Consider the following 17,344-nt stretch of genomic DNA (forward strand, 5'->3'; position numbering starts at 1 on the left):
ACGTTAGCATAAAAAACATTGTAATTTGGTTTAAAAACATTTCGGAAAATTCCTTCTGGGCTCGGGAAAAAACCGGGAAATTGAAAATCCAAATCGGGTGGCCACCCTGAAATTGCCTGCCAAAGTTGACGAGAAGATACGGTCCACCGGTGGACGGAATATTGGAAAGAGTTTTGCAAGAGAAATCCGTCCGCCGGTGGATGGATTGCCTGCAAATGTTGGCGAAAAGGTGGACGGAACACTGGACAAAATTTTGCAAGAGGAATGCCTGCCAATTTTTGGCGAAAAGGTTCTGTCCTCCGGTGGACGGATTACTGAACAAGGTTTGCAAGATTCGGATTCGTCCGCCGGAGCACAACAATGTTTTCCAAGAGTAATCTTGGTTATGTTTGCAAGAGGAACTTTTATTCTGAAGGATGATTTTTTTTCGTAATTTTTGCAGATGGAACCGGTCTACCTACACCAAAATGGACACCGCGCCGCCGTCAGGTTTCCGGTCTGTAATTACTCGGTGAATGCCAGCCTACGCCGAGATGCTGGTATCGCAGAGTCCGCCGGTGCAAAACTACTCGCTAACCTACTACATTGCCAAACAGTCGACCCACTGCGGCCAGCGTCCCTGCAGTTGACCCCGCCGCCGTTGCGCCGTCAACCGACGCCCTTCAATCCCGCCGCGGCGATAATGCCTGGTGGTGCGTCCGGAAGATCTGAGAAGGGCCTTTCAGAGATTCGCGCTTTCTTCAACAGAGACCGCGCCAGTCAAGTACGACCAGCAGGGCGCGAAACACGAGGAGTTTGCGGAACTTTATCCGGGACACTGGCGTGGCGGACCGGTTCGAGGAGTTTCCGATGCTGCGAGATAAGATCCTGCGGACAACAAATTGATCTCCAGCAACTTTTGCGATGTTGACCACACGATGACGAGGGAACGGATGAGAAGATCAGGACGAGACCATTTCAACTTTGAACGTGATGGACACGGACCAGTCGTTCTTCTGGTAGTTCGACTCGAAGGTGTCAAAGGTATGTCCCAAAGGTTCGGCTAAGCATCAAACTTCATCTAACTCAACCTTTTTTTCAGATAACTCAGCTTGGCAACTAGTAACGTGCTACAGACGTATGTAGCCCAAACGGCGGGTTCGGTCGTTGTCAGCGACACTGGCCGAAGGCGCATTTAATAGAGAACACGGTTCCGGCATCTCCGGGAAGGCCGAGACACGCCATAGAAATCCGTCCTCCGGAGGATCAGTTTCTCATGCCAACATGTTTGGAGGTGGAATCTGGCCAAAGTTGAGAACAGTTTTGGTCGGTCTTGAGCCTGTACCCTCGTCGAACACGAACTTGGTCGCTCTCAATCCGGTACGACCTGGTCTAGGCTGTATTAACTGATCTTAAAGATCTGCTTTATTCTTCTTTTAGGCGATCCACGACCTGACGGCCTTAACCCGGTACGCTCGTTGAAATCATTCACCATCTGCGAATTCGGACTTGGTCGCCTTCAACCCGGTACGACCTATTCTGTTCTGTATGAACTAATCTACAACTTGTTTTGTGGTTCTTCTAGGTGATCCACGATCTGCGATAGATTCCGCCAACATCCTGTGATATACCTCGTGCGCGATCAACCCTGATCCGGTACGCTCGTCAAATTCCATCTCAATCTGCGGTAGATCTCGTGCGCAGTTGGACAAGATGATGTCCGGGGACGGCGATGTCATCAACAGTCACCAACGATGGCGTAACCATTTTGAAGCTGATAGATGTAGATCACGAGATCGGCAAGCTGATGGTGCAGCTCTCGCAGTCACAGGACGGCGAGATCGGAGACCGGGGAATTCATCCAATTCGTATTGCCGATGGGTTGAGCTGGCGGCGCAGTGCGCTATCAAACATATGGACTCGATCGCAAGTCCGTTTCCGATTTCTTTAGACAACAAAGAACCGCTGATCCATTTGGCGATGACGGCTCGTAAGACTGTGAACAAGTGCCACAGGACAATTGCGGAGATTGCCGTGGATGCGGTGTTGACCGTGGCGGATTTGGTAAAGCGATGACCATCAGACCGGAACTCGCCTGTTGTCGTCATCGTGCTTCCGGCCTTTGTCACCGAACCCAACATTCTCAGCGGGGACAAGCAATCCTGTCCGGAGCAGTATTCAAAGTAGGCGACTAACATTAACTCCACAATCCATACCTTTTGTAATAAATTTCCGAGTTTTTAGTATATTTTATTTTATTTTTTTTTTTTTTTTTTTTCCTTGGATGGCCCACCTCTTACCCATACACAGTTTTTGTAGCATGGAAGGTTTACGAGCAGATATCTTTCGATAATTCGTCGTTCGTGTTTTGAGAGTGTCCTGTAATCTTGACTCTACTTCCGTGTATGCCCATCCATTTCTCTCGTGTCCTATCTCAAGGCGCTCTAACAAATCCAGTGTCGAGTCATTTTATCAATCAGATTGCAGTATTTTTATCCATTTAGGATATTGGAACCATTTGCTATTCCACGCACATATGAGCCCATAGGGTTAAACCGCGCCCAGATTCGCGTTACTTTTGAATAAATTTATCATATGCGGCCCAAAGTGATCCCATGCGATGTGTACCGATAATGAAGATGGCCGACCGTCATAACGTGCTCTTCGTCACAGTACCATCGTGGGTCACTTCTACTCCAACGGCCGTTGCCGTACAAACTCCTTGCAGCTCCGCTTAAACTCGTTTATGTTGTTCGTCATCTTTGCTGCCTCTGGAAGCTGGTTGTATAGTTTAAAACCTTTATAAAACAACGAGTTCTGTGTACAAGCCTTCCTCCAAATCTGCAACCTGAGATCGTCAGCTCCTCTAGTGTCGTGCTCATGGATATCCCTTCCGCGTACCATGGCCTCCGTCAAGTATTGTGGTGCCATCCTTTCCTTCACACGAAAAACAAAAACAAGTGTGTTGTATTCGATCCGTTGCTTCACCGACATCCACTGCAAACATTCGAGTATGCTCCGTCTTGGTGTCAGTCGATCACATCTAAGGATGAGCCGCATAATTTTGCTCTGGAGAACTTGCATCCTCTTCATTTGCCGTTGTGTTGCCAAGAACAAGATCGATGAGCAGTAGTCGAAGTGCGGCGCGATCAGCGAGTTGTACAACTGAACCTTTGTCTCTGCTGTCAAGTAACGATTAATCCTACACAAAACGCCAAACTTTCGTGCTGCTTTCCGAATAGTGTAATCGATGTGTTCGTTGAAATTCAGCTTTTCATCCAGCATGACTCCGAGATATTTCATCGTCTCGACACGCTCCACGATTCCTCCATCCATCTGTACGCTCCTTCTGCAATCCTTGGTCTGCCGTGTCGTCACCAACATGCACTTTGTCTTCGTAATGTTCAGCTGCAGTTTTTTCCACTTTAACCATTCTGAGAACCCGCCCAGCTCTTCGTTCATTATATCAAAACACTCATCGAAGCTGTCACCAACAACAAATAGTACCGTGTCATCGGCGAACAGGTTTACCTGTACTCTCTTCAGCGCCTGTTTGATGTCGTTTATGTAGAGGATAAATAATAGTGGCCCTAGCACGCTTCCTTGTGGAACTCCAAGATCCACTGCTGTTTCCGCTGAGACTGCGTCGTTGTACCTCGTGACCTGCTTCCGGTTTTCTAGGTAACTGCTGAACCATTTCAAGACCGTTCCACGAATCCCGCTTTTCTTCAGCACACGTATCAATTTAGTCCGGTCAATGGTCTCGAAGGCCCGCTTCAAATCTACGAAGACTGACAGAACAATATTTCCTTTTTCAATGCACTGTTTCCACTTCAGCAACAGGAGATTCAGCGCCGACTCGCACGAGTGATGTTTTCGAAATCCAGATTGCTCTTTCAGCAGCACGCCAGTTTGATCAATGAACGCCGCCAGTTGTTCCTTCACGATCGTCTCCATTACCTTCTCATACAGCGGCAGCATGTTGATAGGTCTATGGTCTTCAGGTTTTTTGGATTTTGGAATTTTCGGGATTGGAATTACCAAGGTCTTTTTCCATGCGTCCGGGAATTCACCTCGTAACAGCGATTTGTTGACGATGTCTAGTAAGTCCAGCAATCATGAAAATCATGATTTTGCCCAGAGCTGAAAATGTCAGGGATCATGACGCGAAAATCGGCGAAGCATACACGAATTTTTCAGATCCATTCACTGAACCGCAAAACCGTGACATAAACAAACCCGACTCAGTCGTGAGTGCCCTAGCTCACTGAGCAGCTGGAATGCGAGGCAGTAGTCGACCAACGCTCATTCGACGTTGCACGCACACACATAAAGAATCAAGTTTTACACAAAAAGTTGGTATTTATGCGTGGAAACGTAATTTTCAATATAAGTAATGGTTGTTTTAAGTGTTTTGCACAGTCTAGAACCATTCAATTGTTTGAAAATAGTCAAAATAGTGTTTAGAGAGGATTTTACGAGTCAGTCATACGACACGAATTGAGTGAGTGTAGCTCATTTTTTCACGTATCTCATTCTCCAGCAGCCGACCGGCACGTGTCAGGCGGCAGTGGTTGAACGGACACAGTAGGCTTATAGTCAGATGCTAGCAGTGAACTGACATTTTGGTTTGCTTCATGTGTACGCTGGGTTGGAAACATTTTGCAGGCCTGATTTTGCCAGTTCGACCCACTTTACCAAAAAAAGTGTTGAACTTCAAATATCATGATAATTACCATTTTTTTGGTTTTATTTGGTAAGCGTGTATTGATGGTTTGATCGTCGGTCGAGCTTGGTATAACCAACCGAAAAATCTGGCTTGAGGGAGACTTTCAATAAACAATTAAAACAAGTTTCGTTTTCAATTTTACTTTTTCGTGTTTACTACATTAACCATTGTTTTATGTGGATTAATTCTCTGTATCTGTTTTTTGTTACATCATTTAGTGCAGCTTTTAATTCGAAAGAAACAACTCACTATTTTTCTTTCTTTTTCTTTCTCTCTCTCTCTCTATTGCTACAAAGATGGGAGGGGGGAAGGACGACATGTCGTTCAACACTCGCTTCTAATGATGATGAAAAACATGCACACGCGCGCGTACACACACCAAACCATTTTGGTCTTCCTCTCTGGTTCATTCTCTTAGTACAGCAAACTAGTATAAATAGTAGTAATAGATTTGTATTTACACGCTCAAAAATATCTCAGATATTAGCAATGCATTGTTTGCTCTCCTTTCTTATAAGATGGTGCCCTCAATCTTGTAAAATTAGAGTTTGCGATTTTCTTTTTTCTTGTTTTCTGCAGATCTAGTCGAGTCCAAAGTCGTCGATGTCCTAAACTTATTTGTCAACAAATAATAATGGCCAGTGCAGAAAGTGCAACCGAAAAGAAACGGGTCCAGTCCGTTTCGTCCCAGAAAAAAAGTTCTTTTTTTATCCGCGCCATCACTTCTTGTTCAGCTGCTCTAAAGTGGGCGCAAACTGAGTGATTAGCTGGAGCACGTCTCCTCCGTTCCGAATGAACGAGTCTAACCTGGGAAGGGAGGAAGTGTGAGGGGGATTGAAAGGTAATCGAGCAATTGTAGAACGAAATCAAACATAAAGGTTTACTTCCTAATTCTACACCTTCTTGAGGACGACACTCTGCGCGCGTTATTTACACGTGTGGCGGCTATTTCACTAATTTTCACGAAAACATTTTCATTATTTTTCTGCTCTGCCCTTCGCTAACTATTTTCTTTTGGTTCTAAGTTTTCCGAAAACTGAAACTAAAGAAATAAACAACATTCATGCAATCTCTCATTCACTCTCTCAATCTTTTTCTCACAATTCTAATGACGGACTTGTGAAAATGAAACTAGACATGAATTATTCTAAGAAGAGGTTGATTTTTGTGTTTAAATTCTATTTGCAAACTCTCATAGAGTTTCGTTTTTCTCAAAACTTTAATATTAATCGTACAAATATATGCTTAATAAAAGTTAAATTTCTCATCCACACCTCGTGCTCGCACACACCACAAAGACATACAAACAAAAGAAAAAACAAACTATTTACCAATTGCCTCCCCTGTTGTTGTTGTTGTGATGGCCGCCTCCCCCTCGGAACTTGCCCCCACGGAAGTTACCTCGGCCACCACCCCCACGGAAGTAGGGCGAACCATGCCGCGGTCCACCACCACCACCGCCATCCCGTGGTCCTCCCTGCCACTGGTTGTTTCTAAAGTTGTTGTTGTTCCCCCGATTGCCGCCTCCGTTAAACGGCGACCCTCCAAAGCTTCCCGGCGGCGGTCCCCGGTTCGGCGAGTTGAACTGGTTGTTCCACACGTGCGGCGGCATGCCCGGCGGCGAACCCATGTTGGACAGCCCGGCCGCAAGACTCGGGAACTCACCAAAGTTGGCCAGATCCGTCAGGCTGGGAATGCCGGGCGTTCCTCCAAAGTTGTTCATCTGCGGTGGCATCGGCGGAGGCAGATCCCACTGGTTCCGTTGCTGTTGCTGCTGCTGTTGTGCTTGAAAGGCAAAGTGTGGTGGAAACCCGGCCGGATCCGGAAGCAACGGTGGCCGCTGGATCGGTTCCGCCATCAACGGTGGCGGCTGCTGGTGTTGCTGATTCGGTTGCGCCATTCCCATTTCCGCCTCGTCCGGAAACTCCGGCACCGGTTCGTCCGGATCTTCACCCTCGAACGGTTCGTACGGTTCCGCCGAGTCCTCGTAGATGTCACCGACGCCGCCGCCGCCGCCGCCCTCTTGAAGCTCTGAAAGAGAATCATTCGTCGTATCGTCTGAGCTTGTAGCACTGGGCTTGGCACCGAGGGCGTTGTTGCCGTTATCGGTTCGTTTGTGGGTAGAAGAAGAAGAGGGCGAGGACGAGACCACCACCGAAGGTTTCGCGATCGAAGAAGATATCGTAGAAGTAGAAGGAGCCGGCTTGGTGCCACTCTTACCTGACGACGAATTGTGGGCGGCCGATGCGGCCATTTGGTCGAGTTCTAACGATTCCTCCGGTTCGGACAGGTCCATGTCGACGCTCTCGTTGTTGTCCGCCGGTTTCCTGTGCTCGTCCGAGGCATCGTCTGTGGAAGGAAAGGCATCAGATTTAATCATTTTAAGAAATAAGAATCATCCTGTCGACATGCCCTCTGAGTAATGATGTTATGGGAAGGACTTAACATACTTCAATTGTTTTATCATTAAACACGTAACCCTGAAATTTCGACACGCTCTAAACATATAGGGTAGGGTAGTCATCAATGAGACACTTTTGGTTTTCAACATTCAACGATTTTTCTAATTTTTTCATCAGCATGTTTTAATGAGCTTTTATTTGCATTATCTTTCTTTTAATGTGCTCTAACATTGACCAAAATATGAGATCGATCCGACATCTACAGCCAGAGTTATTCAACTGTCTCATTGTAGACGCACTTGGCAGGAACAATGAGACAGCTGGGGAACAATGAGACACTCTACGAAAATCAACATTTTTCTAGCAAAACATCATGTTTTTGGATTGTTCCATTGCAGGTGACTTGCCTTGAACATTTTAGAGCAATTTTGCCAACATGATACTTTTAATAACAAAAGTTACACTAAAAAGTATTTAAATTTTGTAAAATCCATATATTAATACAAAAAAAACTTTGTATTTTTGGTTAAATGAAGTTAAAACTCTATAAATATGCCAAAAGTCACTTTTAATTCATGTTTTGAAAGATTTCCATCGATTTTGAAAAGTTTATTGAAGAAAAATCAAAGTGTCTCATTGTTACCCATGGGCTGAAATGAGTGGGGAACAATGAGACAGCGCTGGATTCTGGTTATGTTATAAATATTGGCCAAATCTAATGAAAGGACATTGTAGCCCAACTTAATCCCTATGGAACGTCGAAAGAAATTTGAAGAAATATTAGTTTTGGTGTAAATGGCAGCCTACGAGCGAAAAAGTATTTTTTGTCCATAATTTACTTTTACACCCCAGAATCAAACATTTATGAATTACTTTTCAAGGGAGCGTCCATAACCAAAGCCACTAATATGGCAGACGTGTATCCAGTAGACAACCCTTTCCCCCAAATATGAGCCTGATTGGTTGAAACTACGACTTGTGAGAGCCATTTTATCATTGTTCCCCGTGTCTCATTGATGACTACTCTACCCTACAAATAAATTCTCGCCCACATGATTTGAAGATCAAGTTTTCGAATCGTAACTTTCCTTGCGGAAGCAATCCAGGTAGATACGTCAAGCTTGATGCAACCTTACATACTTTACTTTATCAGCAACAGGTCTATCGACCTAACGCTGAACTAATTGATGATTACCAGCAGAATCCCGTCCGGGTTCTCTGCTGAATATCGTTTTAGCTGTTCGCTCGTCCGACACTCTGTCTACATGTCTCGCCCATTTCATCCTGTCGTGTTTAAAGACTTTCACGATATCAGCGTGTTTGTAGTCTTGGTACAACTCAAAGTTTATGTGCCTGCGCCATCGGTCTCCTACTAACTTGTCGCCGAAGATAAACGCAGGATTCCCTCTGGTCAGTCCACTCTAGCATCCGCGATTCGATCTGACTTTCGAGCAACACCCTCCAACGCTATAATGAGCTTCAATCCATCCAACGTCCAACGGATGTCTCGTCAGCTATTCGCACGCTTGATTTTGCTCCGTCGAGCGTCGCACGAATCAGTCTAATCAGCTTCGTCGGAAAGCCGTGTTCTAGCATATTCTTCTAGAGTTCGTTTCTTTTGACTGAATCATACGCCGTCTCACGGAAAAAACGGAATCGACATAACACCTTATGATGTGGCCCTCTTAAACCTTGCGGTTTCGTCAACGGATCCACAGGCGTGTATCGTTCTTTTTGCGACAAGACTCCGCCTCCCGGGTCTCCTAAGTGTGAAGGTATAGCACAGGGAGAGGGCACCGAATACCTATATTAACACTTAACATTTTTGCGTCTGCCTCGGGATTCGAACCGGCGACCTCTGGATTGCGAGTCCAGTGCGCGGTCCGATTGATCCTCACAGGCAGACGCTGTCTCACAGTCGATAGATAAATGGTATGCTTGCTGGTTGTACTCCCGGTACTTGTCGAGGATTTGTCACAGGCCTGATCAGCCGTTGACCGACCTGCTCGAAAACCGCAATGGTATTCGTCGACTATGGTCTTGGTCATCGGTCAATTGAGTCTTTGCTTCTTTTGTAGATTGATGTGATAAGCCACCAAATACGCTTAACGATGTGTCGATCTACGAGAACAATGAAAGCTGCATCAAGCTCGTGGACGGCGACAAGATCGAGAAGTGGACGAAGCACATCGAAACCCGGTACTTCTACGTTCGCAACCGGAAGAATAAGATGATTGATCTGCAGTATTGTCCGACTGAGAAATTTTTACGAAGCCGTTACAGAACCTGCGGATCAAGATGCTGCGTGAAGAAATCGGTCTACTACCGGATCACGTCCATGAGGAGTAATGGAAATCGACGAAGATCTGATCATAGTAGACTACATAAAGGGAAGTCGTAGGTGTAATGGGATGACAGTCCAAAATAAATATCAACCTTTTACTAACACTCAGCTGAAGTTGTTGGGTCTCTGGCTAATTTCCCAAAACATCCGCGCGCTCCGCTGTTTGAAAAGTTCTGCCGGGTGAAGGCCCTTTCCCGAAGATTTCCATTCTTTAGGTCCTTTACGGAGTTACCCAAGTCCTCCAACGTAGGCGGGTCCACAGCTATTCCATCATTCTCAACGTTCATCCTGTCCTCGACGACTCCCTCTCGCATCTCACCGTTCAACAGCTGTTGCTGTTATGTACTTATCGTTGAGCTTCAGCAAGTACTCTCTCGACGTACTCCAGGTATTTTTGGCGGTGGGTTCGTTTCTCAGCTATTCGCAATTCACTGTATCCATCATATGTTTCCTGGCCTCTTTCTATTCGTCCGTTACTCGCTGGCACTCCGCATCGAACCGCCCTTTGGCTATGCGTCCTCTATTCATGCGATCACATCGGTAACAGTTGTGTTCACGATGCTCTGGAGAACTCCCCATTGCTCGTTCAGGTTACCCGTGGATGTGTCCTCGTTGATCCGCTCGTCGAGCTTCCGAGTATACTCTGCGGCAACGTTGCTGCTCGAGAGACGCTGGACGTTCAACCGCGCTATCCTCGCAGTCCGCAGGCTCAGCTCATTCGACTGTACAGCTTGGATTTTGCACGCTATTAGAAAGGTGCTACAGATAGCCATTACTCTGGCTGCGGCGAAATTGACCAAATGTTGGCCGTTGTCATTCGTGTGAGGAAGAAGCCTTCCCTTCCGACCTGCGCGTTTGCGTCGCCGATGACTATTTTCACGTCATGTCTTGGGCACTCTCCACAGGTCTTGTCGTAGAAAGCGTATTTATCGTCATCGGGCTTGTCGTTCGTCGGAGCGCAAATGTTGATCAGGCTGTAGTTGAAGGATTAGCCATTCATTCTCAACACGCAGATACGGTCATTCACCACCTTCCACTTGATGACTCGCTCCTTCTGCTCCCCTATCACTACAAAACTGACTCCGTACATCTCCTTCTCGCCGCCACTGTAGTAGATTTGGTACTTGAAAGGAGTGTTGACGATGGGGTCCAACGCTGTAAATTCTCGCTCTCCGGGCCATCGAACTTCCTGAATGGCGGCAACATGCACGTTCAGCTTTTGCAGCTCCTGGGCCAGCACGTGCAGGATCTTAGAGAGTTCGAACGTTCCAAGTACCGAGTTTCCAATCGTTGTCCTTTTTACATCGCCTGATCTGATGCCGATTAATCCGTCCTGAATTTTTTCTTTCGTTTTTCTAAGTTGGTGATTTGCTTCGGTATGCCGCCTAACCAAGGCTGCGAATACCTAGTCTAGGGTTGGACCTTACAGCTGGGTAATTCTCTACCAACTCACACGAAATCGGGAAAAGTTGCCCCGACCCCTCTTCGATTTGCGTGAAACTTTGTCCTAAGGGGTAACTTTTGTCCCTGATCACGAATCCGAGGTCCGTTTTTTTATATCTCGTGACGGAGGGGCGGTACGATCCCTTCCATTTTTGAACATGCGAAAAAAGAGGTGTTTTTCAATAATTTGCAGCCTGAAACGGTGATGAGATAGAAATTTGGTGTCAAAAGGACTTTTATGTAAACTTAGACGCCCGATTTGATGGCGTACTCAGAATTCCGAAAAAACGTATTTTTCATCGAAAAAAACACTAAAAAAGTTTTAAAAATTCTCCCATTTTCCGTTACTCGACTGTAAAAAATGTTGGAACATGTCATTTTATGGGAAATTTAATGTACTTTTCGAATCTACATTGACCCAGAAGGGTCATTTTTTCATTTAGAACAAAAATTTTCATTTTAAAATTTCGTGTTTTTTTAACTTTGCAGGGTTATTTTTTAGAGTGTAACAATGCTCTACAAAGTTGTAGAACAGACAATTACAAAAATTTTGATATATAGACATATGGGGTTTGCTTATAAACATCACGAGTTACAAGTTACTTTTTGCGTTTCTCTTTGTTTCGTCGTCCGTGTCTGTCGCGGGTGACCATGAACGGCCATGATCGATGACGACCAACTTTTTCAAAACTTTTTTTTGTAAAATCGCGATAACTCGTGATGTTTATAAGCAAACCCCCTATGTCTATATATCAAATTTTTTGTAATTGTCTGCTCTACAACATTGTTACACTCTAAAAAATAACCCTGCAAAGTCAGAAAAAAACACGAAATTTTAAATTGAAAAATTTAGTTCTAAATGAAAAAATGGCCCTTCTGGGTCAATGTAGATTCAAAAAGTACATTAAATTTCCCATAAAATGACATGTTCCAACATTTTTTACAGTCGAGTAACGGAAAATGGGAGAATTTTTAAAACTTTTTTAGTGTTTTTTTCGATGAAAAATACGTTTTTTCGGAATTCTGAGTACGCCATCAAATCGGGCGTCTAATTTTACATAAAAGTCCCTTTGACACCAAATTTCTATCTCATCACCGTTTCAGGCTGCAAATTATTGAAAAACACCTCTTTTTTCGCATGTTCAAAAATGGAAGGGGTCGTACCGTCCCTCCATCACGAGATATAAAAAAACGGACCTCGGATTCGTGATCAGGGACAAAAGTTACCCCTTAGGACAAAGTTTCACGCAAATCGAAGAGGGGTCGGGGCAACTGCTGTGTGAGTTGGCGGAGAATTACCCAGCTACCGAAACCCAGCTGTGGTTTTCTCTCTTGTTCTCCAACTGCCTGATCTCCCTCTTCACCCTCTTCAGATCAGGTGCCGACTACTGTTGGTCAGCTACAGGAGGTCTAAGTTACTCGTTGAAGAACTGCTGCCACCTCGCCTTTTTCCATGAGAAGGTTTCGCTGGCGTCCCGATATATGTTGGCTTGCGTTGCATAGTCTTAGCTGGTCCGGTTAACCTTGAACCAGCGCTGTTTACCGACTTAGGCCTTAATACCTTTCGCGGATTAAGCTCCGTTCTTGTCCTAACCTTGCCAACTTAGTCCCCTGGGCAAGCGTCAGTACATTCCACGTTCCGATTCGTGTCCATATTTTCATGCTAAGGGTCGTTGCATTTCTCGAATTATTATCAAGTACTCACCATGACTCGACGGCCGTTGTGGCTGCGCCGGTGGCCCCCTCCTGGGCGTCGAAGCTGCCACGTTCGATAGTGACGACGTCAGCGACGGCGGTGACGGCGAGGGCGACAAATCGGTCTCCTGGTTGCTCATCAGCTGCGAGGGCGGTTTGCTCATGTCAAAGTTTTCCCGCTCAAAGTTTTGCTGGTTGAAAGCAGAAATGGGTTTAGAATGTTTGAAGAAGACAAGGAGGGGACACCAACTTACCAGAAAATCGTCAATTTCGAGCAACGACGCCGGCGTCTGGAGCAGCTGCAGCGACTGCAACCCGCCGGGCACTTCGTCGCCACTCTTCGAATCTCCCCCGATTGAGCCCACCTCGCCAAAGTGCGAGTCCAGCGTCTTCTGCATCGACTGTATCCGCATGTCGAGATCCTTGGACTCGGAAGTGGCGTTCGTCGCTATGCTACTGTTGCTGTTACTGCACAACGTTGATGGTGCTGTCGTCGTCGTCGTTGGCACTGTTGTAGATGCTGCCGCCGTTGCTGCCACCGGTGGAATTCCAAACCTGAGGTCAACATCGCCGGAGTTGGCCCAGTAGGAGCTGGAGCTCGCAGTGTTGACCACCGGTGAAACCGGAGCTGGCACTGGCGTTGGCTGCTTGGCGGAGGATTTTGAATCGCCTCCTTTGTGTCTATTTCCCGTTAGCAATATGTCGTCTTCGTCGTCATCGTCCACGTTCTCCAGATCGTCGAGGGCGGATTTGTTCGAGAGCAACGGTCCGGGCGAACCGGTCAGCGAGATCAGGTTGCGGTGATCCACGTCCATCAGTCGGCCCTTTTCCTTCATGAAGGCCGGCGGAAGCTGCGCCATGTTGGGCAGCTGCCGGTGGTCGACGTCCTGCAGCGGACCGTCCTCGTTGACGCCGTCGATGTACTCGATCACGTTCGTATTGCGATCGCCTTTCCGCTCGTAGTGCGGTGGCGAAACGGGTGTGTCGAGCCCTTGGAAGCCGGACGAGTCCTGTCGGGGGGAGAGGATGTTTAAAGAAGGTCGGAGATTGAAAGTGGTTGAACTTACGTGAGGTCCGTCCCAGGTCATCGACATGTCCCAGGTGGAGTTGTACTCGTCGGATCGATCCAGGTTGACCGGCGGTGCCGGGGGAGGTAGGAGCGGACCACGTCCTCCCGACGGCGGCCCTCGTCCACCGGAATAATCCGATAGCATCGGTTGGTTGTACTGAGGACCTCCTCCGCCGTAGTTCCGGTTCATGCCCATGCCCGCTCCCGGATGATGATTGTTAGGTCGAGCACCCAACCCGGGCAGGCCGTAGTCGGTTCCTCCTCCGACCACGTTGGAAGGTACGCCGTAGCTGTTGAGTCCGGCCGTGTAATCCGCGGGACCTCCTCCACCTCCGTAATCATCCATCGACGCGTTGCTGCTGGGACCAAACCCTCCGGCGGAAGGTCGCTGGGGAGTGTTTGGCTGCTGCTGTTGAGCTGGAGGACGACCTCCACTGAGCGGGTAGTTCCGCCCGGGGGTATCCGGAAAGAATGACTTTAGAAAGTCGTTCACCCCTTCAGATTCTTCCTTTCTCGAGTTGATCACCTGTATTGGTTGCACTGTAAAGAAGGCAAGATCGTTAAATTTTATTCGGCACACTTCCGTTCAATGTCTTACCCGTGCTGGAGGACGACTCGCGCCGGAAATCGCTGATATCGAACGGCAGGTTGCCGTCCATGTAGCTGCTGTTCATCATCCCGTTCATGTTGAAGTAGCTCTGCTCGTCCGGCAGCTGCAGATCCATGTCCGGCTCGGGTGAGGGCGCGTTTATGTCCGGCGACGGGATCGGACTCGGCAGCGTCGTCGTCAGCTCGTCCAGCTTTTTCTTCATACTTTTCAGCCGATTGCCAAAGTTACGGTAAGCCTGATTTGAAAAGCAATCATCAGAAAAGCAACTCTAGAAAACAATTCTAGAAAGATCTTACATTGGCCACCACCTTCACCTCCCCCCGTTGACTATGGTAAAAGGTTTCGGCTTGCTCCAGCAAACTGATCAACATTCGCCGCGACTTCAACTCCGTCTTCAAGCTGTGCACGTAACTCTGGTAATGTACCAAGTTCTCCTCAATCTCACGCTCAATATCCTCGACGCTCTTTCTATCTGCAAATCACAAACTCATAAAACCATAACCAATAGACAACCCTCCCGCAACCCCCTTTACCTTTCCCCTTGATCGAATTCTTGACCGCCTCCACGTCCACAAACGGTGTCTTGTTCAAGCTCTTGAACGTCGTGTCCGTGTCGTTCTCGTTCTTGACGCACTCCTTGATGGTCGACACGAGCGACGCCGTCTGGAAGTCCTCAATGTCCAAAACTATCACGGCGGCGGCCGCGGCCACCGCCTGCTTCGTCTCCGCTAGCCGGGTCGGTCCGGTGGCCAGCGTTGCACCCGACGACGACGACGACGTTGAATTTCCCGTCCTTTCCGCCGATTCTTGGCTCTTCTTAGCGGCGGCAGCCGCAGCAACACTGGACGAGGTGGTCGCGCTCAGCAGCCCGTTCAGATCGGCCAGGAACTCGTCGTTGTAGACCTCGCGCTGCTCCCAGATCTTGAAGATGCGCAGAATCTTGTGCTTCACCTTTTCGTCGCGCACCAGCGTGGTCGCCTTCTGGAGGTACGTGCCCCAGCTGTCCACGTACTCGTAGTTTTTGCGCTTGCTATACTGGATGACGTCGTTCGCCAGGTAGAACAGCGTGAGCCGGCTTTCCACTTTCACTGGGGAAGAAAGCAATCGAAATATTTTTAAAGATAGTGTTCAGAGAAAATGCATATGAACTTTTTCGCGATTTTTAAAATTCCCTTTTTTGATTTGGATGAAACTTTGTCCTTGCTTGTTCCTATGTCAAAAGAAGTCATTTTGCATTAATAGGTTTTCCATACAAGTCTCCGAACCATTTTGGGGGCTGCTCAAATTCTTTATATTGAGAAGGGATTTCTGATCGATTTGGTGTCTTCGGCAAAAAAAATAATAATCAAGGGCAGACAAAAAAAATCAAATAAATATATAAAGAAATGGCAAGGGATAATTAGAATTAACATCGCTGCCGCATTAAGGGAAACTTCATTTGTTTAGGAAAACACACAGTTTGTTACAACAGTATTGATTGGTTAAATAGAGTGGAAGTTATATAAATTGGTGAAATAGATTTGAAAGTTGATAAAATCTAAATCAAATGGTGGATAATAAATAGAAGCCGTGTTAAAAAAAATCAGTGAAACAAAATAAAAACAGAAAATAGATTGTAGCTGAAAATGAATAAAAGAGAACCCCCGTTCTGCGATGTTTCAGGTACATTCACAACATTTGACTCTTCATGCTGCGAATCAAAACAATACCGTCTACAATCACACATTTCTTTCCTTTCCCACATTGGTGCGCCCCTTTCTTTTAGCCGATGACGAAACCAAGCCAACGTGAAGTTAAGAAAATTAGCTGATGTACGAAGTGATTTGTTTACCTTATTCGGCACCCTCCGCAAACGTCAAAAGTGCGAAAAAGTGCGTGACAGGGGGGAAGAGGGGGTGGTTCTGAAATCCCGAAAATCCTTGGACATAATATTTTAACAACCCCTTCCAGGATGTTCCTCATCCGGGTGTCAACCGAAGAGGAATCATCCACCCTTGTAAAGAAGAGGAATGGAACAGCATCTAATTCCATCGTGCCTCTAATATTGCCATATCAACACAGTGAAGTTCAATTATAGCTCATGGAAAGCGTTTCAATTGAAATCGAGTGATAAATAGCTCAATAGGAAGTGAGCAAGCAAGTTGCTATCACAACTTGTACAAAACTAGTTGCTTAAATGGTAAAAATCGACAAAAAGGATGGAGTTAGGAGCGATTGATTAACCTGCCAAACATATGGAAATTTCCCCTACTTTTTTGTTGCAAATTCAATTTTGCTAAAAAAAAAGCATCCACAACATGGAAAGCTATCCTGGAGTGTCTATTTTGTGCAGCCTGGCAAAGATGTTGGAGCTATTTGTGTTAAATGCGATGAAGGATGTTACAAATCAGACCATTTCTGACCACCAACATGGCTTTCGTAAAACTAGATCCACAGTATCCAACTTGATGGTTTATATACCTTTCATAAGCCAAGGCCTTGGTAACCGGAAGCAGGTAGACTCTATTTACATAGATTTCGCCAAAGCATTTGACAGAATTTCCCACAAGATCATCATCAGCAAGCTTGGCAAAGTTGGTCTACCGCGGTGGTTGCTGACATGGCTAACATCGTACCTGGAGGATCGCAAAGCATACGTCAAGCACGGTCGAGCTCGCTCTGAACCGTTCCCTGTTATATCCGGTGTTCCACAGGGAAGCCATCTTGGCCCATTGCTTTTCAACCTGTTCATCAACGATATCTGCGAAATCATCAGGTCTGAAAAGGTGATGTTCGAAGACGACCTCAAGTTTTACGATGTTATCAACGGTGTTACAAGAGGATATGAATGCGGTGTTAAACAAGATTATGTCTTTCTACCGAGGAAACGCACCAACAAACTACCGCTATAAGGCCGACGGCGACGGAACGGACTTGGAGCTCGTCGACTCCATCAAGGATCTCGGCATCATAGTCGACAAAACGCTGTCTTTTAAGGAACACCTGCAAGCAACGATTGCCAAAGCACGAACCACGCTGGGATTCATTTCACGGAACACGCAGGAGTTTACAGACACGTCAACCTTGAAATGTC

General features: G+C 46.5%; 1 protein-coding gene and 1 long non-coding RNA gene across 2 annotated transcripts in view; one reads left to right on the top strand and one right to left on the bottom strand.

Moving 5' to 3' along the window:
* The first annotated feature begins 216 nt into the window (after positions 1–216).
* Positions 217–1,702, top strand: LOC120413131 (uncharacterized). The gene is made up of 4 exons (XR_005604915.2): positions 217–1,023; positions 1,082–1,359; positions 1,420–1,506; positions 1,565–1,702. It is a non-coding gene; the product is annotated as an uncharacterized LOC120413131 (long non-coding RNA).
* Positions 1,703–4,979: 3,277 nt separating this feature from the next.
* The window catches only part of LOC120413102 (uncharacterized), a 19,027-nt gene continuing 6,662 nt past the window's right edge, over positions 4,980–17,344 (bottom strand). The window contains exons 2-10 of the mRNA XM_052708766.1: positions 14,805–15,359; positions 14,568–14,743; positions 14,260–14,506; positions 13,660–14,201; positions 12,847–13,602; positions 12,603–12,783; positions 6,929–7,057; positions 6,040–6,739; positions 4,980–5,515 (exon numbers count right to left, since the gene is read on the bottom strand). Of these exons, the coding sequence (XP_052564726.1) occupies positions 5,428–5,515; positions 6,040–6,739; positions 6,929–7,057; positions 12,603–12,783; positions 12,847–13,602; positions 13,660–14,201; positions 14,260–14,506; positions 14,568–14,743; positions 14,805–15,359 (3,374 nt within the window). The 3' untranslated portion in view covers positions 4,980–5,427. The remainder of the gene's footprint in view (positions 5,516–6,039; positions 6,740–6,928; positions 7,058–12,602; positions 12,784–12,846; positions 13,603–13,659; positions 14,202–14,259; positions 14,507–14,567; positions 14,744–14,804; positions 15,360–17,344) is intronic.

The sequence above is a fragment of the Culex pipiens genome, chromosome 2 (assembly GCF_016801865.2).
Source record: "Culex pipiens pallens isolate TS chromosome 2, TS_CPP_V2, whole genome shotgun sequence".
NCBI classification, from domain to species: Eukaryota; Metazoa; Arthropoda; class Insecta; order Diptera; family Culicidae; genus Culex; species Culex pipiens.